The sequence below is a fragment of the Neophocaena asiaeorientalis genome, unplaced genomic scaffold (genome assembly GCF_003031525.2).
Source record: "Neophocaena asiaeorientalis asiaeorientalis breed wild unplaced genomic scaffold, Neophocaena_asiaeorientalis_V1.1 scaffold114, whole genome shotgun sequence".
NCBI lineage: Eukaryota > Metazoa > Chordata > Mammalia > Artiodactyla > Phocoenidae > Neophocaena > Neophocaena asiaeorientalis.
In genome coordinates, this window is record NW_020173116.1 from 14,163,769 (window position 1) to 14,188,811 (window position 25,043).

Consider the following 25,043-nt stretch of genomic DNA (forward strand, 5'->3'; position numbering starts at 1 on the left):
AAGGATTGGGAAATAGCCGGATGTTTATTTGCTCTTGCCCTTTGGTGTTCATTTTGTTTGTTTATTTTTGCTGCTGCTATGCTGGATTTCCGAATATTAAGGTTCTGTTGACGTTTTTAAAAACTGAACTTTATAATGTTGCAAGAAAAAAATGTGGGCACATACCTACACAGTCATATTAACACTTTGTATTTTCATATTTTCAACTGGTAGAAACAACAAAATATAGGTTTCTTATAAAGGTTTAGGTTTCTAAATAAAGGTTTCTTATATTAAATGAAAATTTTCGGTGAATCTGCACGTCAGATGCCAAAACTACAGAACTTTAAAACTTTAGGTCCTCGACTCACATCTTCCTTGTAGGTGTACAGAGAGAGACATTTGACATGATGTAACTTTAAAGAATTGAGTTATTAAATGATATATCTGCAACTTTAAAAAATTTTACATCATTTCATTTTCAGTTAATATTTTCGAAGAAGTGTGGCCTTTCCTAAGGATTCCTTTTATTTCTACCAATTATACTTTATTATACTGTTCATATATTTTAAAAATTATACGATTAAGATATACTCTTATTAATTTAAAAAGAACACTATGTAAATTGATTTTTTAAATAATATAAATATGAATTACTTTGTTGAAACTAAAATCATTGTAGTGTTTCTAAAATGGGATTAAGGAACAAAATCACCCCATACTAAGCTTTATTACGTCAGTTATGGTGTAGTTTGCCTGTTCTATTTTTGTTTGACTTGTAATAATTATAGAACTTTCCTATATAGAGTGTTACATATTGTTATTCTGGGGGAAAAATGTAATGTAGTTTTGCCTCTGTCAAAGCATTGGGCCTCAAGATGTTCACTAATAGATGTCTTATATTTTTAAAGGTAACAGAAAGACTGCAAAGGCAAAAGTGGCTGTTTATGACCATGGAAGTGGGAGGATAGAAGTAAATGGGGTCGACTACCTGCTCTACTTTCCGGTGACTCAGGACAGGTGAGGTCTTTGTTTTGGTTTTGTTTTTAAAGAAAATGTACTTTATAGTATGTCCCGATCAACCAAGGCTTATGATTTTCTGATTATATTTGTCTGCATGATGATTTCTTTTAACTAGTAGAATATATCAAACTAGCTAGAGGGATGCTGTCACTATTTTTTATGCTGTTTTCCAGATCTTTAAAAAGCATCTTTAGAATTCCTCATTAACTGAGTCTTCCTCCCCTTTTCATCAGATCATACCGGAAGTTGAGTGTCTCGGGGTCTTGTGTTCTGAAATGCAGACTATGCCACCTCTGTTTCCTGGGTTTGGGGATGGGCAGCCGCAAAGCAACGAAGACCAACCTTGTTTGGCACTTACCGTCGTAAATATTAGAAAAAGTTCGCTTTATCACTTTGGACTTTTTTCTATTCACAGAAAATTTTATATATATATTTTGAGCAAGCAAAGAAACCTGACATTTATATATTAAAATATGAGCTCATCAGGCTTTGCTTAGTTCCCATGGCTACATATGGCCGTTTTATTCTTTGAAATTTGTATCCCGTGGGGAAACAGACATTAATTATAAACAGGTGTTACAGCCCAACTCCACTAAATATGCCCATCTGAGATATGTTCCTTAGTCACTGGATAAGGCCTCTTCCTGAGATGGTTATGATTTTCCCAGTCGGTACTGTCATTATCCACAAGTCACAGCAGTTCTGCATGGTTAGTTCCTCTCTTCCTAATCTTCTCCTGGTTCCTGTAGTGGTGTTTAGGGTCAGAAGGGTTAAGGCTCTTACGATCCCAATGCTTATGTCAGGAAAGAGGACCGTGCCAGTGTAGTGTAAGCTTCTGGACGGAATAATTACTTCAGGAAATGTATGTTTATTTTATTTGTGTGTGTGTGTCAAGAAGTAGCCCACTCTAACTCTGTTTAGTAGGAATTAAACTAATTCTGCCATCACCCTCTCAGGGAAGGCGATGGAGGAAGCTATTATTTGTCGTACCAAAAGCCAGAGAGCCCCGTAACTTCAGCATTGCGACTGCTGTAAGGAATGGCATTTGATCAATAACCGTCTGTTCATTTGTTTTCAGATATAACTCCTGATGATTTAATAGCAAGTCTCGATTTTGGCTTTATCTCACAATTAAGTTGCCCCCTTAGAACTTACTCTTCTTCAGTCTGATTCAGCAGGCGTTTGCTCAGGGTTGTCTGTGTGCCCAGTCTTGTTCTTGGCATTGCGAAGATACAAGAGCTATGTGAGATACGGTTTCTGTTGTCAAGAAACTCCCTATCTGATTGGGAAGCCTGAGGCTAGTCTTGGTGGGATAGGCACCCAAACCGCCTCACTGTCTTTCAGTAGTTGTCGGGATTTACGGCAGCCGTGCTACTCGGGGACTGGCCTTTCCTCCTGCACGAGTGGCTCACGAGCTTACAGATGAGCAGGGAGGTGACCACCGACCGGTAGTAGGGAGACGGCCGAGCCAGGAATGGGTGATCTTGATTCTAGGTCTGTTTTCCAGCTGTGTGAACTCAGCCAAGATGTTTAAAGGTCACCTCCCTAAATGGTAGGAGGGAGTTGGACTTGATGATCTCTGAGGTGCTTGCCTGAAGGTCAGTTTGAACTGCTTGCTTTTCTTTCCAGGGTCCTTTCTTTAGGCTGTTTTTACACAGGCATAGCAAACAGGTCATTGGGAGTGTCGACTGTGTTCCTTCCTCGAGCTGTCAGAAATTTTGTGTTTATTCATTCACTTAGCAGACGTTTACCACGCTGCGCCTGGCGCTGTGTGGGGTACACAGAGCAGTGCTTTCTGATTCGGAAAGGCCTTTGCTCTGTCACTCAGCCAGGGAAGCAACTCTTAATTGATCACCTGTGCAAAGGGAGTACATTCCTCACATGGCACTAACCGTGTAGTAGAGACAAGCTAGCATCTTAAGCAGTCACGGAGAGATAAGAGCACGTGACTCCATACATGCACCAGGTGACTCTATACATGCACCAGGTCAGGGGCTGCGCAGCTGGTGCCGTCGGAGTGGCATTCAGAGAAGATTGAAAGGAGGAAATTTTTTTTCAAAATAACTTTGATTATATAACAAAGAGCAAAATAAAATTGATTCTTTTAGCTCAGGATTTCATCTGAGATCTCTGGGAGGAGAGATTTGTGAAGTATTTTCATGCCGTGTAACTGTCTTTGCATGTACTAGTGTGAGTCCAGATTAATTAAAACCAGTAGGTGTGTGATGGTTTTCAACGGTACCCTTTGGGTGTTGCTGTCTCTCTTTATAGACTTAGTGTCGTGCTCAGTGTGCACCAGCTTCCTGACTGTGCAGACTTCCTCCTCGGGTCCTTTCTCGCCTTGACCACCCTGACTCAAGTGCTCTCATAGAGCCTGAATTTTTTCCCCAAATTTTAGTCTCAGTTTTTTAATCTATATAAGCATCTGTTAGGGAATCTTAAAGTTTTAGGAATTAAAACAGATAAATGTTTAAGCTCCCAAACGAGTAGGTGAGCAGGGCTTCTCTTAGTAACATCCTCACCCACGTCACTCACCTGCATAGCCGTGTCAGGCAGCGTGGGCCTGTGACGTGCCAAAGACGGTTCCTTAGGTTCCATACTGACCTCGGTGTCCTTGCTGGAAGTGGCAGGGTTAGATTATCAGCCTCTAAATTTTCTTTAGCTCTTATAACATAGCTATTTATAATATCGTTGACTCTTGAACAATGTGGAGATAGGGATTTTCCCAGCACAGTGGGAAATCTGAGTACAACCTTACCGATGGCTCTTTGTACCGAGTTTCCTCATCGAGGGATCCGACCCCTGTGGACGGTGTAGGTCTGTAGTATTTACTGTTGAAAACAATCCACGTGTCAGCAGGCCTGCGCAGTTCAAACCCATGTTGTTCAAAGGTCAACTGTAGGACTACTTTTGTAGCATCCCTGTTTTTTATTTGGTTACTTTGGAACATTTGTTCAAAGAAAACAATACTAGATTTAGGTCGTTTCTTACCTGTTTTCTATTGTAGGACTTGTTTCATTCCTGTTGGAACAGCATCCCTGTTGAAGCAGTATTGTTACAAGTTGCAGTTAACTCTGCCCTTCCGAGCTCTTGTTGTGTCCACCCACACCGGCCGGGGCTTGCCCCGCTAGTGTGCAGGCCAAGGGGCGGCGTCCACCTCTCAGCCTCACTGTGTGACGCTAACCTGTACTGGGGGTCCAGAAAGCTGCAGTGTCAGACCAAACAAGCAAACGCGATAGTCAATATTCGTCAGCTTTTCTAAGTAAAATTCATAAGAGCTGTCAAGGCAAAAGCAGTCCCTTGTTTGTGAGTGAGAAGAAGGTCCAGGGCAGTCTGCCTGCTCCAGCCTCTGGTTCTGGACCGCATGGGTGCTCCCTGGCTGTGGAGGGAAGCGGGCCTGACTGGTCTGTGGGGTGTCACCTGGCAGGACCCTGCAGCCGAGGGAACTGCAGGCGGAGTGCGTGTCTCAGTGGGAAAATGTCGAGTGTGGTTTCGGTGACTTTAAAACTCACGGCGTCAGGACGAGCACAAAGCTCATACGGACGCAGCTTAGTGACCCCAACGGCACTTGGTAGTCGCTTGGGAAGACCTGTTAATGCTGCATCTGGTCATTGAGTCCAGACAGGTGGATTCAGTGGATTGAAGGAGTTCTGCCAGCTTTGACTTCGTTACGAGGTTATGTTCAAGCCTCACAAGACTCTCGGGAGGCAAGCAGGGTCAGCAGACAGCCGGGGTGTGCCGCTGTACCCGAGCAGAGGGGCCTGACCCTGCTCTCCCAGAGCATCTGCGTGGCGGAGACGCTAGCGTTTCTGCGTCTGCTGTGGGTCTCACACACGCCCAGAATGTGAGCAGCCTGTAACGTTGTGTGTCTTCGCAGCGAACTTAACTCCACCTCTCGTGCTGTGCCTTAGAGAACAGCTGATGTTCCCTTTCCACTTCCTCGACCGGCTTGGAGAACACGACGTGACCTGCACGGTGTCGGGGGGCGGGCGGGCGGCGCAGGCGGGGGCCATCCGCTTGGCGACGGCGAGAGCCTTGTGCAGCTTTGTCACCGAGGACGAGGTCGAGTGGATGCGCCAAGGTGCGAGTTCAGGGCGGGGGGCGGGGGGCCGGGGGACCCTCGAGTCTGCCTCCGACTCCGTTTTGTGTCCGGCACGTGAGCGGTGGCTTTTGTTTTATTACAGAAATTTGTAATCGTTATTCGATTGAATGATGGAACCCCTAAGGTGTTTCTCTCCAGAGTTATTGGAGATTCCTTTTCCACTGTGATATTAGTTGGAATTTTATTTCCCTTACTCACTCTGTGTGACCCTGTCACCTAGCCGTGAGTTCCGGAGTCTCTGCACAGGGGGAGAAGGGTTCTACGATCAATATGTTCGTTAGGGCCCTGCGTCCGCATTTCACAGTCGGGGCAGCTCTAGCTGAGGAGTGTCTTCCCACCTTTTGTGAAGGAGGAAAGCACTGCGGGCACTCCCGACCGGCCGTGTGGCCTCAGCAAGGCCCCCGGCGCCTCTGGGTCCAGGAGCCCCTCTGGGCAAGTGACGTGGGCCCTGCCCCTGCCCTCCCACTGCGCTGCTGGGGTTCTGATCCCACGCTGCAGATAGGGCCACCTGTAGCTTAAGCAAGTTCATTTTTTTAAACCTCTAAAAATCCATTTGCCTATAAACAGTTCACCATTTTGTAGGACTCATATCTAGTCATTAAAATCATTTGATAGGACCTCACTTAACAATTCTGCTAGTTTTGAGTTTCTGTGCATATTGAAAAGTAATAAAGCATCATTACTTATCATTTAAACTAGAAATTAGACAGGTCTTGTTTGCATTCCGCACAAAACGTTGTGTTATTCCACACCCCCTAAGTACAAGTAAATGCAAGAGCTGTGGGTATATGACAAGTGTAAAATGTGAATTTTGCCTTTGCTGTGTGGCCATTGAAAGTACCTTAATAACATACAGAAACCTCACATACAGTGAAGAGAAGTGCTAGTGCTGGAAAGGTGAAAAAGTGAGAAACTCCGGTCTGTTTACATATTTATAAACACAGTTAAAGAGTTTTCTCGTCGCCGGTGTTCTTGTGGTAGTTACCAGCATCCCACGTCTGGGCCGCCACTGGGCACACCCATCGGGGCCGTACGCTGAGAGTGACTCGCTTATTGCTCAGAAGTTGTAATTACTCCTGACGGTGGGAGACCGGGAGCTTCCAGTCTAAACTGACTTTACTCTTCTGGAACCAATGCCTTGTGCTGAGAGCACAACTCTAAAACCTTTTTTAGATTCTGAAACAAAGTACCAAGAAATATTATTATCACACAAATTAGAAAAATAAGTTTCTTTTCTCAGATATGTTCGATAAGTCATATATTATGTGTCGGTATATTCACGGGCACTGTTACTGTATGGTGTCTGTATACTTCCACACACTTCGCCACCCAGGAAGTTTTTCTTTTCTCCCTCTTAAAACTTGCACATCTGTAACAGTAGGTGTGCCGGGCAAGTTCCCTGGCAGTGAGTAGCGACTGGCACAGCAGAGCAGCTTTGTCTTAAGTTGAACAAGTTTAAAAACCAAAAGGGAGTCATATCTCTCATAGGAGAAGAAAAGCAGACTCAAGTAATGTGCCTGGTGTTTGCCTCAGAAGTTGGGGAGATAGCTTAGGAGCGTGAACGCAGACTGCTGTCCTGAGTTGTACATGAGGCTGGGAACTGCTTGCGGGCCTGGGTGCTCTTCCTCTGACGGCAGGAGCTGCCGGTCCAGGCGCTTCTCCTGCCTTCCTGCGCTTTCCATGGTTCATAAAGGCGTCTCTTTTTATGCTGCAGCGGGACTGCTTACTGCCGATCCCCGTGTCAGAGAGCGGAAGAAGCCGGGCCAGGAGGGAGCCCGCAGGAAGTTCACCTGGAAGAAGCGCTGAGTGTCTGGGCGGGAAAGGAGGGGGCGCTGTGCGCCTGGCACGCGGCGGACGCGCAGGAGGCAGGCGCTGGCCGGGTGAAGCAGCACCGTCACACCTTGGAGTTGGGAGCTGATTTGTGCTAAATGCAATGTCGTAAAGGTTACCTTCTCAAAATCATTATTTAAAACTGCTTAGCTTTGTTCTGCTGCTTTACTTTTAAAACTTTTTCAGAAGAGAGCTTTAGAAGCATAACTCAGAATCTTGGCACATTCGACATGAAAGGAGCATTCAGCAAAATCCAATCAAGAGACCGCCTTTTGCGGACGGCAAGTCCCAGCCCCACACATCTGACCCAGCAGAGCCGCACTGCTAACTTAATGACAGGACGGACTTGGACTCACTCGTTTTCCCAGAGAGCAGTTGTTACAGCATATCTTTCAAAACCGAGGGATGAGAGTCCTTGTTGAGAAGAGTGAAGCCCGTGGAGCGTCTTTGTCAGGAGCCCAGCTGAGTCTCTGCGGAGGACAACAGGCCAGTCCCCCCCTCCAAGCCCCCCGCAACCACCATTCCACTCTCTGTTTCTGAGTGTGACTTTTTTTTTTTTTTTTTTTTTTAAAGATTCTATGTATAAGTGATACCACGCCTGAGTTTGCCTTTCTCTTTCTGGCTTATTTCACTTAGCATAGTACCTTCCAAGCTGGGTACAGACTTGCGGTCACAGTATGAATTAGTTCTGAGGATCTGGCTTTGGCGTGTCGTGAAACCTCGAAGTAGTTCCAGGGATCTATACATGCGTCACTTTTTCTGGGCTACGTAGTTCCATTGCTCTCACAAGATGCCCAGAGCGGTCCCTCCCTATGATACTGAGAACCACGGGCATGAGGAGGGTTTGTGGGGGGTGTTTAAGGACAGTAAGTCCGCCCTTTGTGTGCAGCCCTAGATCCAGCAGGTGAAGCAGACACCATGGTGAGATCTTGGGCCTGACCTGGTGGGAGCAGGGGTCAAGGGTATTGGTCATAATCTTTGTCTGGCTAGGAGGAGGGTTACATGAATGTCCACTTCACTGTACCTTTCAAATGTGATACGTGTGATTTTTATTATGAACCATTTTATGATAAAAGTGAATGAGAGACTACCGTGAGTTGGGATGTAGGAGCTCGAGAACAGTCTCCAGGGGCAGCTGACCTCCTCACAGCTGGGTGGTCGCTTGTGAGGAGGGGAGCACAGCAGCCCCTGTCCCAGGGTCAGAGGGCTCAGTAAAATCCACAGGAGCCGCGGAGCCCAGAGCAGCTCCCCTGTCAGTGTGGGTTGTGATTTTCCTCAAGAAACCCCTCCTTAACCGCTGTCGTTTGCTTAAACCCAGGCGCACAGGATCTCAGTTGGACGAGGGAAGGAGTGGGGTCATGGGGTAAGCAGGCAGTTTCCTTGAAAAAGAATGACACTTCACTGCCTTGACTCCTCACAAGAAACAAACACGGTGCTGTACGCGGGGTAGCTGAGTGCTGGAGACCGAGTGTCTCCATGTATCTGTTAAGACGTCCAGGCTACACTCGATTCAGCAGCCCCACTGACACAGGTGCTCAGCCCTCACACACCACGGGAGGTGGCAGCCGGCGAGGAGCTCTCAGTGTTTATAAGGAGGGCCAGCACCTTGTGTTTGCACGAGTGTTGATGTCAAGCAAGCGCCTCTACCAGGAAGCCTGTGAGCCATTCCTCCAAATTAACAGTCAAGGGGCCATAAAAATCATCATCATCTCACAGAAATACTGCCACCTTCTTTGGTGACCAACTTTGTGGGCTACAGAAGATTTTCTTCTTATTGTAAGCCTTTGGTTAAGACACCATGAACTCATTACTGAAAGTTGAAAGTAATCTTTGAGCACTAAGCTATAAAAACTACTGAGCTTCAGCACTGAGCAAAATATTGTCAGAATTTTTTTGTCATTTCTCGGAAAATATAAATTACTATAGAGGTGCAAAATGTGGGGAAAAAAACAATTCAAGTCATATCAGTGTATTCGTTCCTTCAGCACAGGCCATTGGCTTTTTAAACCAAATAATAACATTTATAATATATATTTCAAAAAAGGAACCATAAGGTAGAATTAGGTATTTCATTAGAATCAGAAGGTATTTAAAGGCCATGATTTTTGGAGTGAAGGCCTGCTTTAAACCATGTGTTTCCAGACGTCTTGGGGCCTTGCTGCCTGGAGGGGGGGCCCCTCCCAGGGTTAGCGGGTCCCTGGCCACAGTAAACCACATGCCTGCCGCGTGCCTTTCAGGCAGTCACTTGCTGGCCTGTTGGCCTCCTCATACCTGATCCTGATAAAACCTGGGTTTTACATAGGGCCTCAGCCTTTCAGGCACTGTTCCTGCAGTAGCAGAATACGGGGTCCTGGTCTTGCTGTGTTAGTGCTTTTTCTTACTCAATTTTTATTCATCGGACATTTATTTATTTAACAAGTTATAAATACAAACCAGACAGGTTCCTTCTAGGAAATTTTCTTTAACGGATGGGAGGAGACCCCTTTAATAAAGTGGTAAATTCCTGTTACTTTTCATGAAATCACTGCTACTTTAGCTTTAACAAAAGTTAGGACCACTTTTGGATCTTCTCTGAAAACTGTTCACGGGAACTCCAAATTTATTCCTTTTTCATTTTCCCAAGACTTGATTGTACTTCTCTTAAAAATGATTGAAACCTCCGCGGGGGAGCCAGCCTCACAGTGTGAGGTCCTTCTCTCCAAGTCGAGAATGCAAGATTCACACAAACTCTCCTGATGGCGTTTCGAACCCTGTAGACTTCTCCGCCGAGGACACTGTCGTCTCTGTTCCCGCTCGGGGTCCCCCACTATCACACTGAATTTTGTATTGCCTTGAAGTGAGGGGAGGGTGGTAGAGGAGAGGCGTGTTTCACGGCGATTCGCAGATAAAGGAAAGGGAGCTGGGCACTGCACATCGGTAGGTGGTTGTGTTCGGCTGTATGAGGACCTGTCGGTGGCAGGTGGCAAGAACCTCAGACTTGGGCTGTCTTTACACTGAAAAGGGAGACTTATTGGGAGGCTCTCAGGGTTTCTGGGCTGGGCGGACATCCTGCAGGATGGGGGCCGTGTCCCAGGTCTCCCGGGCACTCGGCTCCCAACCTGGCCTCTCACTTCTCGGGGTTCTTCCGACAGACTAGGGAGCTGGGGCCACTTCGGACCAAGGGCAGCTCCCACGGCAGCAGTGGTGGAGCGGGCGCAGGGGCAGTCCTAGCAGACAGCAGGTCCCGTCCCTGAAGGTGGGACTTGTGCCCCAGGGTCAGGCCTGGGTCGCTGCGGAGCTGTGCAGAGTGGTCGCCACCGCAGCTGTCGGGGCCCCTCACCGCTAAGGAACGCTGGCCTCCACCCGCCTCCCCAGGCTCAGCCCTGCCTGCAGAGCCCCCCAGCCGCGCCGCCCCTCCGCTGCCTGGTGCCCGTGAGCGGCCCGGCCGCTGTCCCCAGCACCCTTTCCTGCCCTGCCGTCTGTTCCTCCCCAGCCCGAGCTCGCGGGCGGTGCGGGTCTGTGCGTGTTTCTCCCTGCAACAGAGGCAGCGGGAGGATTCTGCTGTCTGTGCCCAGCGCCCCCTCACGCCAGGCTCGGGAGTCAACATTCCCCCTGGGGGAGGGACGCCACTACCGACCCCTCGCTCAAACGTTCCGATAGCTCAGGAGGTGGGGTCTGCCTGCTCATCTTCCTTGCACGTCTGGATTCTTCCATCAGTGCATGGCGTCTTTACTGGTGGCTCCTCTGGATCCCCCTGGAAGGGGGTTACAAAAAGTAGTCAACAGAGTTTTTGTCCTCAAAGCTTAGAATTTGCGTCTCTAATTAGAAAAACAACAAACACAGAGAAAACAATTAGAAGGCAATTAGGTCCTGCTGAGAAGTGTTGACTGAGCAGTAATGACACGGAGCTGAGGACGGGACCTCACCTGGCAGGTAGGCTGGGAGCTTCTGCGAGGCCTGGGGTGACACGTGCTCCGGAGACCACCGCCCTCCACCCACACCGAGTCTCAGCCCTCTGGTCTGAAAGATGGGGGCAGGATCCCTGCTTTCCAGGGCTCCGCGGACCACTCAGACCTGGGGTGAGACACCTGGCGGTTTCCGAGACAGCAGGTCCTGCTGACTCTCCGTTGCCAGCGTCGACCAAAAACGTCAAAACTGCCTCGAGGAGGACGTGAGCCCTGCCCGGCGGGCAGCATTCAGAGATTGCGCCCCAGTTACTCTTGGTAGCCGCCCCCCTGCACATCCCCCGGGGCCTTGTCTTCCTGAGGGAAGAAGTGACAGGGAGGCAGTGCCAGCTGCGTTTCGGTCTGAGCTGCGCCGTGGGCATCCCTGCATCCCGAAGACGGGCTGGCCTCAGCCGGCCTGGCTGGAATGCCTGTGGACGTTCCCTCTTCCAAGGGCCCTTCTGGACCTGGCTTCTCTTCTCCCCAGCCGGCTGCCCACGGGTGCTGACAGGAGCGTCAGCCAGCTGCAGCCTGACACCCAGGTGCTGGAGGCTTTCTGTAGAAACATCTCTGCGCACGAATACCGTTCAAGCTAGAGGGCCTCCCCTACGCCACCAGCACTGGCTCTCTTTCAAGATGATATGAATGTAAACTTTGTAAAAACTCTCATCCATGTTGGAGCAATGGAATTAGGTGAAAACAAAGGCTCCTCACCCTGCAAAGGCAGCGTATACAAGAGGACCACCCTGTAATGCTGAGGGGTTCCTGGAACCCCGGAAGTCCGTTCCTGGCCTGAGGGTCTCCACAGCGCCTCGTTGAGAATGCCCATTCAGTTCATGACAAGGATGGGACGAATTCAAAACTTTATGGTCATCTCAATTTTAGTTTCTGGGTTTCTTGTTCCTACCTTGAAATTACTTGTTTAAAGAGCATAGTGGGTTCATTTTGGTCTTTATATATAGGCTTCCTAAACAGAAGCTCCAGTATCATCGTGTGGGATGCGATGGGCGTTTCCGACTGCCTGTGCAGCATCGCCCTCTGAGGTCTCCCCTGCCAACCACCCTCCTGCCCTCCCTGCCCCTCCTCTCCCTGTCCACCCCCTGCATTGGGATCTGCGGGGTCCATAGGGCAAGGGGCCAGCTCACCACCGTCATCTTGCCCTCATGTCCACATACTGCCTCAGAGACTCCCCGGCATGTTGGGAGAAATCACTTTGGACCTCAGAGGGTTTGCAGGGAGAATCTGGAGACCTACAATAAGCCACCCAAACTCCAAAGCGGATCTTTAAGTTACAAACTTAGCTGTCCCCACAGAGTGGAACCCACTCGTGGGTCACACAGATGAGAATTGAGATGTCCTGCTGGGCAGAGTGCATGACACAGGGCAGTTTGAGAGGTGACAGGAGTGGCTCGGAGGGAATGGCTGGGTATTTCTAAAACATCTAATGTGTGTCTGTTACTACTCATTTCATCGTAGTACCGTCTTTCAGAATATTCTTCAATGATTTACTTAACTTCAGAGCTCAATAAATAGAGTAACAGTAACTTGCTTGTGGTTTAGGAAATCTGTTTCCTTTAAATTAGAAAAATTAAAAAATTTGAACATTGAACAGTGTATACTTTTAATCTGATCAGGCGAGTGAACCCTAGCCTTAATGTTAAGGTGCTGCGGGCCGCCAGAAAGGAATGCTGCCTGCCCGTACCCTGCTTTTAACCCAGTGAGGTAAACCCTCGGGGTTGGACCTCTAACCCACGGAACTGTAAGGCAGTACATTCGTGCTGTTTTTCAGCCATTGTGCTTGTGCTTGGTTACAGCAGCCATAGAAAAGTAATACAGGGGACTTCCCTGGCGGTCCAGTGGTTAGGACTGCACTTCCAGTGCAAGGGGCATGGATCCCTGGTTCGTTGGGGAACTAAGATCCCACGTGCCGCGTGGCACGGCCGAAAGAAAGAAAGTAATAATAGGTGTGAGCATAGGGTATTGTCGGAGATGAGGCTGGCGCAGGAACTCAGAGGTCCCCGAGCGAGTCAGGAGGCAGGGCTTCTGGAAGAGATCTGCGCACTGAATCCCCGATGGAGCTCGGGGGACAGCCTTCCCTTAGGACGTTTCTGCAGCCAGTGCCCGAGGGAAGGCCCGTTGGGGCAATTTTACACCGTCTAATGGCTCTGCCAGCGAAGACTTGCTTATCTTGGGAAACATATTCTGGGATGTGCGAATTTTTTTTTTTTTTTTTAAGTATTTATTTATTTATTTATTGTGGTACATGGGCCTCTCACTGCTGTGGTCTCTCCCGTTGTGGAGCACAGGCTCCGGACACGCAGGCTCAGCAGCCATGGCTCACGCACCTAGCCACTCCACAGCATGTGGGATCTTCCTGGACCGGGGCACGAACCTGTGTCCCCTGCATCGGCAGGCAGACTCTCAACCACTGTGCCACCAGGGAAGCCCGGATGTGCGAATTTTAAACCAAAAAATGAAAGTTTATTTTCCCACACACGTTACTCTGTGCGCCTCTCTCCTGGACGGCTGGACTGGGCGTGGCTGCCTGGAGCCGGCTGGGTTTCAGGATGTGCCCACTGCGTGGGGCCTTGATAGCACTTCCAGCCTAGCTCCCGGGCGCAAAGCGGGCTGACGCCTTCCAGAGCGAAGGTGCGGGGTCCCTCGCAGACCCCTGCGCTCTTCCATTTACCCAACAGATACTGATATACGCAGCCCCACGGTGAGTGCTGAGGAGGTTTAGGGAGCAGAAACAAAAGCTTGCGTGCCGGCTGGGGGGACGATGAAGTGTTACGTGGCTGGCCTTGCGCGTGGTGGAGGGTGCCCTGGAGCAGGGAAGGGGGGTTGGGACTGGCACAGCGGGGGGGTGCAGATGTTGCAGGGAGCCCTGAAGGCAGCAAGGAGTAAGCATCTTACACGTGGCACCGGAGGGCCCCGGTCGAGGGGCTGGCCTAATGCCAAACCCCGGGAGCTGGCAGGTGTGGGCGGAGCAGAGGGAGGAGGATAGTGAGAGGACAGGGCAGAGGGGGGCGGGGTGACGGGGAGGGCTGGAAGGCCATGGTTTCCCTGGCAGCAGACGGGAATCACTGCACGTTCTGAGCGGAGGTTGGCGCGCCCTGTGTGTGCATCCGACCGTCCTCGTGTTCAGGGGGCACTCGGGGCCTCGGGTGGAGCAGGGAATTCAGGCAGGAGGCAGTGCTCCGCGTCAGGTGACGTCGCTGATGGCTGGGACCAGAGTGCAAGAAGCAGAGCTGGAGAGAGGGCTCAGACCCTGGGTTTTGAAAGCTTAAGTCCAAGATCAAGTCACTCGTGAAGTATGTGAAGTGTATGTCATCCCATCCCGTTACTTTGTCAAGCTGACCCGTAACTACCAGGTCAGTGAATAGTGTAAGCCCTATGGCGATCAGTTGAAGCGTAGTAACCCAATCCCGTGTGGAGGGAAAATTTTGAAGGTTAATAATGAGGTGAGAGACAAGTGAATAAGAAGGGGATGTTTCATCAGTGTTCTAGATCGTGGTTCTCAGATGGGCATCAGAGTCGTCTGGAGGACTTAAGACACGTTCTGGGCCCGCCCCCGCCCCCCAAGTTTCGGCAGGAGGCCTAAAGCAGGCATTTCTAGCTGAGTTTGCATGTCCAGCTAGTTCCAGGAGATGCGGCTGCAGCCGGTCCGGGGATCACACACAGGGAAACCCTGCTGCAGGTGTGAAGTGTCCTCCGGAAGGGGCAGCAGAGGGGAGCTTAGGGCTCTTTCCGTCCAGCTGTCACCAGCCGGAGGCTTCCCCAGGGAGGCCGCGTGCGCGTGCTGGACAGTGAGAGACCACGGGCCCCAGGGGTCAGGAGCCTGACTCGGGGTCTCATTGGTGTGCAACCTCTGACACCCCCCCCTTTAACAGAGGTCCACAGAGGTTACCCTAATTGCTGGGTGAAAGGATTCCGAGTTTTTATTCATGCTAACGTGATCAGATACGGACTAGCTCTCATTCCTGAATTGTGTTGAGACGTTGATTCATTTGAAGTGAAAAAAGCAAGTGGTAACTATTTCTCTTCTAGCAAAGAATATTCATGTATTACATGCCTGTATTTGACTTATAAAATGTATGTGTCTAGATATTTTTATGCCCGTATTTGACTTATAAAATCTGTTTGTGTCCAGATATCTTTATGCAGTGAAATTATTGATTATCTTTTACTTTCTTTTTTCATGTGTGGTTTGAACTTTTTAAAGCTCATTCATAACGTTTATAACAGAAAATAGTGAATTTCGCCTTGAAGTGTCCAGATTTCTAGCGACTAGTACCCTGGTTTAACCACCAGGTGGAGTAGTTTACAACCGAATAGGCTACTCGATGCAGAAAAGGCACAGGGGGTGAGATTCCCGCCCTCTTCCCTAATTTCATCCAGGTGATTCCTGTACGCTGTAATGCCCCTTGGAAACATCAGGCATACTAATTATATTTTTTAATCTGGCTATTGCAGATGAATCTCTAAATTCTGATTTATGTTCCACATGCTTACATTTGAATTTATAATGATCTCACTTATTAAATTGATTCCCTTTTATTATATTAGCTTCAGGTGTACAACATAATGATTTGTACACAGGCACACCTCCTTCTATTGTGCTTCCCAGATATTGCATTTTTTATGTATGTATACAAATTGAAGGTTTGTGGCAACCCTGCATCCAGCAGGGCTGTTGGTGCCGTTTTCCCAAAGCATTTGCTCTCTGTGTATTTCTGTCACATTTTAGTAATTGTCGCAATATTTCAAACTTTTTCATTATTACCATATTTGTTAGGGTGATCTGTGATCAGTGATCTTTGACGTTACTATATTGTAATTGTTTGGGGAGCCCACGAGTCACACCCATGTAAGATGGTGAACTCAATGGATAAATGTGTGTGTGTTCTGACTGTCCACCGACCAGCTGTTCCCCATCTCTCTCCCTGTGCCCGGGCCTCCCTGCTCCCTGACACACAACAGTATTGAAATTCGGCCAGTTAGTACCCTACAGTGGCTTCTAGTGTTCAGGTGAGAGGAGGTTCACGCATCTCTCACTTTAAATCAAAAACTTGAAATGATGAAGCTTAATGAAGAAGGCATGTCGGAAGCCGAGGCAGGCCGAAAGCTAGGGTTCTTGTGCCAGACGGTTAGCCAAGTTGTGTATGCAGAGGAAAAGTCCTTGAAGGAAATTAAAAGTGCTGCCCCAGTGAACACGCACAGACATAAGAAAGCAAACAGCGCTATCACTGATGTGGAGAAAGTTGTAGTGTCTGGATAGAAAATCCTAACAGTCACAACAGTCCCTTAAGCCAAAGCCTACTCCAGAGCAAGGCCCTAACTCTTTAATTCTGTGAAGGCTGGGAGAGGTGAAGAAGCTGCAGAAGAGAAGTTTGAAGCGAGCAGGTATTAGTTCATGAGGTTTAAGAAAGGAAGCCGCCTCCATAACATAAAAGTACAAGGTGGGGACTTCCCTGGCGGTCCAGTGGTTACGACTCCACGCTTCCAGTTCAGGGGGCACGGTTTGATTCCTGGTCGGGGAAATAAGATCCCACATGCCACGCAGCGAGGCCAAAAGATCTTAAAAATAATAAAAAGTGCAAGGTGAAGCAGAAAGTGCTGATGTAGAAGCTGCAGCAACTATCCGAAGGATCTAGCTAAATAACTAATGAAGGTGGCTACCGTAAACAACAGATTTTAAGTGTAGGTGAAACAGCCTTCCATTGGAAAAAGATGCCATCTAGGACTTGCATAGCTAAAGAAGAGAACTCAGTTCCTGAACTCAGAGCTTCGAAGGACAGGCTGACTGTCTTGTTAGGGGCTAGTGCAGCTGGTGACCTTAAGTTGAAGCCAGTGCTCACTTACCATTCTGAACATCCTCGGGCCTTTAAGAATTACGCTAAATCTACTCTTGCCTGTGCTCTGTAAGTGGAACATGACAACACATCTGTTTACAACACGCTTTACTGGATGCTTTAAGCCCGCTGTTGAGAACTACTGCTCAGGAAAAAAAGGTTCCCTTCAAAATACTACTGCTCGTTGACAACACACCTGGTCACCCCAGAGCTCTGATGGACATGGAAAATGAGATTAATGTTGTTTTCATGCCTGCTAACACAGCCTCCGTTCTGCAGCCCATGAAATTACTCAAGGAGGAATTTTAACTTTCGAGTCTTATCACTTAAGAAATACATTTATAAGCCTATAGCTGCCACAGACAGGGATTCCTCTGATGGATCTGGCAAAGTCAACTGAAAAGCTTCTGGAAAGGATTCATCATTCCAGACGCCATTAAGAACGTTCCTGATTCATGGGAAGAGGTCAAAATATCAATATTAACAGGAGTTTGGAAGAAGTTGATTCCAACCCTCATGGATGACTTTGAGGGGTTCGAGACCTCGGTGAAGAAAGTCACTGCACATGTGGTGGAAACAGCAAGAGGACTAGAATTAGAAGTGGAGCCTGCAGATGTGGCTGAACTGCTGCATCTCAGGAGAAGACTAACGGACGAGGGGTCGCTTCTCACGGATGAGCAGGGAAAGTGGTTTCCTGAGTCGGAATCTACTCCTGATGCAGTTGCTGTGCAGACTGTTGACGTGACGGCAAAAGATTCAGAATATTCCATAAGCTTAGTTGATGAGGCCGCAGCAGGGTTTGAGAGGACTGACTCCAGTTTTGAAAGAAGTTCTACTGGGGGGAAGATGCTATCAAACAGCATTGAAGGCTGCAGAGTGATCGTTCAGGAAAGGAAGAGTCGTCAGTCGATGTGGCAGACTTACTGCTGCCACTCCCCAGACCAGTCAGCAGCCATCAGCACCAAGGCCAGACCCTCCAGCAGCAAAACGATCAGGCTCGCTGAAGGCGCAGGTGATGGTTAGCAATTTTTAGCAATAAAGTGTTTTCTAATTAAGGCGTGTGCATTTTTTAGACATAATGCTACACTTAGTAAAGTATAGCATAAGCATAACTTCTATATGCACTGGAAAACCCAACATTTTGTGTGACTCGCTTTACTGCAGTATTCACTGCACTGCGGTGGTCTGGAACCGAGCCCACGGCGTCTCTGGGTCTGCCTGTATATGACAGAATGATCACCACAGTAAGTCTGGCTCACATCTGTCACCACGCATAGTTACCAGGACAACTATTCTTCTTGTGATGAGGATAACTTGAGTCCTCTTATGAAAGGTGGATTGCTGGAAAAGACCGGAAGCCGAGTCGCAGGACTTGGCAGCAGTGTCTCGCAGGGAGGGAAGGAAGATTCCTGCAGACAGGAGGCCGGACACCCCTGCTTCCTCCTCCCGCCTCTGCCCCTGGGATAGACCGGCTCCCCTCTGACTGCGAGTTGCTATTTCAAAACATACATTTACATCAGTGTTTTGAGTATTAATAAACTCTCTAAATGCTAGTTTACAAAAAAAGGAAAAAAGTGGAGAGAATTTAACTCAAAATAGTGGAAGACCACTATTAAGAGACTGAGAAGCAAAAACCAATACGTTTGGGACAGGGCGTTCCATCCCGAGACTGAGGTGCCGGGGGGTGGGAGTGGATGAGAGCGTGTGGGTGGCCCCCAGGGACCTGCGCGGTGGCGCAGGCACTGTGTGGGCCACGTGCTGGCTACGCGCTTGGCCAGGACAGCCCTCTCTCCCCTTCCCCGCCTTCCCCACCCTGGCAGGACATGCAGGCTGAGTTTAGCCAGCACGTTTCTGTCAACAGCATCCAGGTGCGCTGTGGCCTGCGGGGTGACCCAGGCTGCCACGGGAGCAGGGGGACCACCCTGGTCGTAAACACTCACCCTCCACGCTGTGGAGTGCAAGGGTTCCAGTGGAATCGCTGTATCACGTAAACTCCATCTTCTTTTCTTTTTTTTTAATAAATTTATTTATTTTTGGCTGCGTTGGGTCTTCATTGCTGTGCCCGGGCTCTCTCTAGTTGCAGTGCACGGGCTTCTGATTGCGGGGGCTTCTCTTGTTGTGGAGCATGGGCTCTAGGTGCACAGGCTTCAGTAGCTGTGGCACGCGGGCTCAGTAATTGTGTCTCGCGGGCTCTAGAGCACAGGCTCAGTAGTTGTGGCTCACGGGCTTAGTTGCTCCGTGGCATGTGGGATCGTCCTGGACCAGGGATCAAACCCGTGTCCCCTCCGTTGGCAGGCGGATTCTCAACCACTGCGCCACCGGGGACGTCCCAACTCCATCATCGTAGACCTCCGTACCGTCAGAGGATGGAGGGGAAATATTCAGCTATGTTCTCTTTTCAATAGGCTGATAACTAAGAAGATTCAAGGCTGCTTTTCTGTTGCTCTAACTAGCGCTGTAGCATTCAATGTGAGTTTACCAAATGCAGAAAGAAAACAACCCACCCGTGATCTTACCAGTATCCACAACCAACAGCTAGTAGCATTTTTTAGGAGTTCCAGTGTGTATATTTTCACGTGAAAGCATATTTTACATCATGGTAATTGGAACATACGCACCATTTTAAGACTGATTTCCATTTACTCTCATAGAACCACGTTGAGCTTCATAATCGTCCTTTTAATGACCTCAGAATATTCCATCCATCGAGCATATGTTTCCCAATTTACTTAACTAGGTCCCATACCGTTAGCCACGTGTGCTTTAAAAAAATGATACCGTAAATAATGTAGGACCAGCATACTTGCTTTTTCTTTCATTTGCCCTTAGGGTCAATTCCCAGAACTAACTCTGTCAAGTCAGCGGCATGAATGGACTTTATACCGGTAGCCAGTGACTCCGTAGAGCCTCTGCCATTTCCGGGGCACGCGTGCCGGCCCCACGGCCAAGATCAGCACCGAGCATTTCCCTTTTCAAGAGCTCCAGCTTTTCCAGGGTCTCTGCCCGGTGGACGCCCAGCCGTTCCTACGGCCCCCGTCTGTTCTCAGGTGTCCCCCTCTGCTGGGGGTGAGTCTTGTCTGGTCACCCCGTCCTCCGGCCTCCCAGGCCTGGGATGTCTGCACAGTTCTTTTCCTCGGTGGGAATGTGCCTGCCGTCCCCAGGGCCCCTCAGCAGCCCCTGCCCTCTCCCCCTCATCCCGGCGCCTATCCACACCTTTCCGTACCCCACATCCACTCCACTCCACCAGGCCCAGCCCAGGGCGGTTCCACCACACTGACCGATCGGCTCTTGCCAAGGTCACCAGTAATGTTAACTGCAGAGGTCAGGGACATCTTTCAGGCCCCTTTCATTTGGTCGCTGTGAGGCACTGGACCCCATCCCTCTGGAAACTTTCTCACCGCCTTGGATCCCACATCCTCCTACCGTTCTGACGCCTCTCTGTAAGTGTCCTCTCTCTCCTCTTTGTTGACCCAGCTCCTAACCTTTGGCGTCCCCCGAATAGAACAGATGGCTCACGGGGCAACGCAATGGGGCCTCACCCCCTCTCTCTATGCTGTCGTGTCGGTTCTAAAATTTACAAGCCCAAGTGTGCCCTCTACTCAGCTTTGAGGCTCCCCAGTCCCTGGGTTTCAGTCTCTCCCTTTTATTCTAGACACACAACCCATGAACAAGCCCATCCGCTTCTAAGATTCTAACCCTCCCCACGCTAACAAGTGCCCGGTCTGTGCCCCCAACGAGGTCTTCCCTTTGAGTGTGTCTCTAATATAACTGCCTCTATCTGAATGCCCCATAACATCTCAGATTCAGCAGGTACCGAAGAGAATTATTGTCCATTGTCCCCGCCCTGCCCTCCCTTCAGGTTTACCCGTGTTCTCTTAGTGACGACACCTCTCTCCAGTATGCAGTCAAGTTCAAAAGCTGTCCACCACTTCAGCCCCTTTCCCCTTCCTCACATCCATGGTCACTCACTCACGGGGAGCTCGTCCGTCGCACCCCGAGACTCTCAAACCTCTCCCCTCTCGACCATCCTCTGCTGCCTGGGTTCACAGCCCTCGTCAGCTCCTGCCTGGGTAATTCCAAACGCCCCGCACAGGGCCGCCATCCTGCAGCGCTGCCCTCCCCGCACATCCCGAGTGGTGCTGGGGCCGGTGTGAGCAGGCAGTCTTCCCGGTTTCAGTTACAGACTCTGTCTCTTGCTATCTGCATAACTTCGGACAGAGTTTTCAACTTCTCTCCACTTGCCCACACGTACAGAGCACCTTCCTCACAGGAGTAGGTGAGAGGATGGAATGAGGGTTACGTGAGTGAGTACACGTCCGGTACTTGGGACATTGCCTGGCGCGTAGAAAGCACCCATTAAATGTCACCGCTGTCATCATCATCGTCGTCTCTGCACCACCAGGGAGATCTTTCCAAAGGAAAACTCTGGTCCAGCCAGTGTCCTGCTCAGAGCCCTTCCGTTCAGACAGATTGAGTGCACCCACATTGGTAGCAGCATTATTTGCAGTACCTAGAAGGTGGCCACAGCCCAGGTGTCCGTCGACAGATGAATGGATAGGCAAAATGTCATCCATATGTGCAAATGGAGTCCTACTCAGCCTCTAAAAGGAAGGAAATTCTGACACGTGACGCAACATATGTGCCCCTGACGGATGTCATGCTCCATGAAGTAAGCCTGTCACAAAGAGACAAATGCTCTGAGGCCCTGGAGTCATCAAATCCGTAGAGACCAAAGTAGGTGTGGGAGGCCAGGGACCGGGGGAGGGGGAGTGAGTGTCTAATGGACGGAGTTTCAGGTTGGGAAGATGAGAAAGTTCTGGAGACGGATGGTGGGGATGGTTGCACAGCAACGTGAATGTCCTCAATGCCACTGAGCTGTGCATGTAAAAATGAGCAGAAGGACAGAATTGTATGTAGTATGTACCACAATCAAAATAAATCAGTAAAAGCCCTCAGTTTCTCCCCGTTGCCTGCAGAGTTGCAGCATCGCAGTCGGTGCCGCAAGCTCTTGAGACTCCGTCTCAGCTCTTCTCTGGCCTCATCTCCTGCCTCTCCCTGAGCCGCAGCTACGTGGCACTGCAGCCATCTCTTGGGCCAGGAGCTTGGACCACACTCAGCCTCTGCCGGGTGCTCCGGTGTCTTGATCCATGCCCACTTCCTGACCTTCTGGTCTTGCCAGTGGACTTTCACTTGGACAAATCACAACGTAGACTTGTTAAATATTAGAAATTACTCTAGTTGAACCCTGAGAGCGCACAGGTTGGTGTTGCAGCCAACATAAGGTTTCCCGCCTCCCAGCTCTGCGTTCCTGACATTACACTTTGGCAATCACAGTGTTCATGAAAAAGCAAGTCCTGAGTTGGGACTGAGGCCAGATGCTGCCATGCGGAGGCCACAGACAGGCCCTAAGAACCAGGGAGCTCCCAGGTCAATGCGGATCCCATTTGCACCTTATGGCCACACAGGACAAACTTTTTCATTAGTTCGTTCAATCATTTGTATATCCATCTGTCCATCCATTCCTCCATCCATCCATCCACTCCTCCATCCATCCTTCCCTCCCTCCCTCCCTCCCTCCATCCATCCCTCCATCCATCACTCCATCCACTCCTCCATCCCTCTCTCCATCCATCCATCCATTCTTTAGAGCGGGGGCTACTCTTCGTTGTGGTGCGCGGGCTTCTCGTTGTGGTGGCTTCTCTTGTTGCAGAGCACGGTCTCTAGGTGCACCGGCTCAGTAGTCGTGGCTTACGGGCTCAGTAGTCGTGGCACACGGGCTCAGTGGTCGTGGCACATGGGCTTATTTGCCCCGTCGCATGGGGGATCTTCCCGGACCAGGGCTCGAGCCCGTGTCCCCTGCATTGGCAGGCAGATTCTTAACCACTGCGCCACCAGGGAAGCCCCATCCATCCATTCTTTCTGGGAGGTGGCCTAGCTAAGGGTCCAGGTCTGAACTGCTTTGTCTGAGTCCTGTCTCTGCCACCTATTTGTGTGATATGAACAGGTTATTTGCCTCCCGGGGCCTCACGTTCCTTATCTGTAAAATGGGATAACCATACTACTTGCTTCATAAGGTGGTTATAAGGAATAAATTAATTAACATGTAAATGCTTACAAAGGTGCCAGGCACATGGTAAGTTATACGAGTCTTCGATTCAGCACTAAATTGAGGGAGAAATATCTCTAATTCTGGAAGAAGTAATGCACAGGCTGGCCTTTGGAGACCCTTCTGCCACCATCGTCGGTGTCATGAGCAGTAATGATGGTGTGCAGGTGTGGGGCAGAGAGGCCCAGGCTTCACGGGGTGGAGGAGTGTGGGGTCCTGGGAGGCTCTAGCTCATCCTGGTGCTCATGTGTCTCTGAGCTTGAAATTAAGACGAAGGAATGTAAGATTTCAAACAATATTTTGATATTATGCAAATAAGATAACAAAGTTTGTTTAGAAACATCAGCATAAGTAAGATGTGAAGTTTATGAGTTTTCCTAACGAGAAAGGCAAGAAATAAAGCTGAGTGGTAATTTCTCATGATTCATCGGTATGATAAGAGGCATTAGGGTGGTGTCAAGGAGGAAGCATGAGGATCTTGGCGCGTCTGGCAGAGCCTCTGCGTTTAAACCGGAGGGATTTCTCTCTACTTCTGTGTCTCAAAAGTCATTTCAGGGGTTAGAAAGTCTTGGAATATTAATAATTTAAATTGAAAACTTCCCCTTTTAACATACAAGAACTCCTGATTATCCACTGATTTGCATCAACTACAAAACAGGGAAGAATTTCATAAAAGGCATTTTAAGCTGCTCACTCTGTTTTGTTAAATGGCTGGCGGGGGTGAGGCAGTGTTTTTGCAAGCACCGATGAATATGGCTAAGTTTTCTCTAACTTAAGATATATTTACTCCAGTTTGAGATCAAATAAAACTGCTACGAGCATCTGTGTACATGTTTTTGTGTGAACCTAAGTCTTCATTTCTCTAGACAGAGGTCCAAGCCTGCAGGTCACGTGGTCGTTGCCTGTCTGGTTTTATAAGAAACTGCTGAACCGTTTGCTAGGGTGGCTGAACCGTTTTACATCCCCTCCAGCCGTGTGTAAGTGGCCCAGCGTCTCTACATCCTTGAGAGCATTTGGTGTTTCACCATTTTTTATTGTAGCCATTCTGACAGGTATGTAGTGTTATCTCAGTGTGGATTTAATTTGCGTTTCTCTGATAGCAAACGACAGTGACCCTCTTTCCATGTGCTTATTTGCCAACTGTGTATCTTCTTCCGTGAAGACATGTCCTGTCTCCATTCATGTTTTTTGCCCACTTTCTAACTGGATTGTTTGCTTTTCACTGTTGAGTGTTCAGAGTTCTTTATACGTTCCACTTGCAAGCCCTTTATCAGATATGTGGTTTGTTAACATTTTCTCACACTTGGTATCTTGTGTTTTCATCCTGTTAAAAGAATATTTCACTAAGCAAAGGTTTTTCATTTAGAGGAGGTTGTTTTCCTTCTGTGGACATTGCTTTTAGTGTCGAGTCTAAGAACTCTTCTCTGATCCCTAGATCCCAAAGACCTTCTTTTTCCCTAAATGTTTTATAATTTTACATTTTTTACGTTTGTGTGTTTTTAAGTCTGTGATTCATTTTGATATAATTTTCATTGAATAAGGTGTGGTGTTGGGTCGAGGGTGTTGGATGTTTTGCCTGGGGGTGTCCAGTTGCTCCAGCATCATTTGTTGAAAAGACTGTCTTCCTCCGCTGAATTGCTGTGGTACTTTTTCAAAAATAGTTTCATCTTTTGATAATAGATCCACAGCGGTATTTGTTTCTGAGGAGGAACGTAAGGTTAGATGAACCAAATGTTGTATATTTTCCTTCTGTTTTCTCCGTTTATCAACACAGAGTTTCCCATGAGATGCTGGGATGGCAGTGGAGGGGGTGTATGTACTAGGGGAGCCTATGGTGTTAGAAATGCAGTAGGTCGGGTCTGTTCTATTACAATTTTGACAAACCTGGAGCTAACACTTCCAAATGCATGTGGAGCCCTTCCAGACAGTCACCGCAGGACCATTTCTCAAACCCTGGACCACTTCTGTGCACTTCCTGCCAGAGCCAGGACAAATGAAGAAAACCAATCTCACCATTGGCAAGGGAGAGGGGAATCTACACTGTGCAGAGATGTCAGGTGAAAGCCGAAGGGTGTCCTCTGGATTTGGCGCAAATGAGGTCATTGGCGACCTTAGTAAAGCGGGTGCGGTAGGGTGGTGGGAACAGAACCCACAGTCCAGTGGGGTGAGGATGTGGGTGGGGCCAGGCAGAGAGGACCAAAAGGGTGTAGCTGAAGGAGGGCCTGGAC

The 25,043-nt window shown here is 48.9% G+C and overlaps 1 protein-coding gene across 4 annotated transcripts in view; it reads left to right on the plus strand.

Moving 5' to 3' along the window:
• MRPS9 (mitochondrial ribosomal protein S9) overlaps positions 1-25,043 on the plus strand; it is a 111,224-nt gene that overhangs the window by 37,319 nt on the left and 48,862 nt on the right. For 2 of the 4 annotated variants that reach the window (XM_024743796.1, XM_024743797.1), the window contains exon 9: positions 891-999. In XM_024743796.1, the coding sequence (XP_024599564.1) occupies positions 891-999 (109 nt within the window). Of the gene's footprint in view, positions 1-890; positions 1,000-4,913; positions 5,084-6,818; positions 8,023-25,043 lie in introns of those variants that run through there. The other 2 variants (XM_024743794.1, XM_024743795.1) reach the window with 2 other exon arrangements.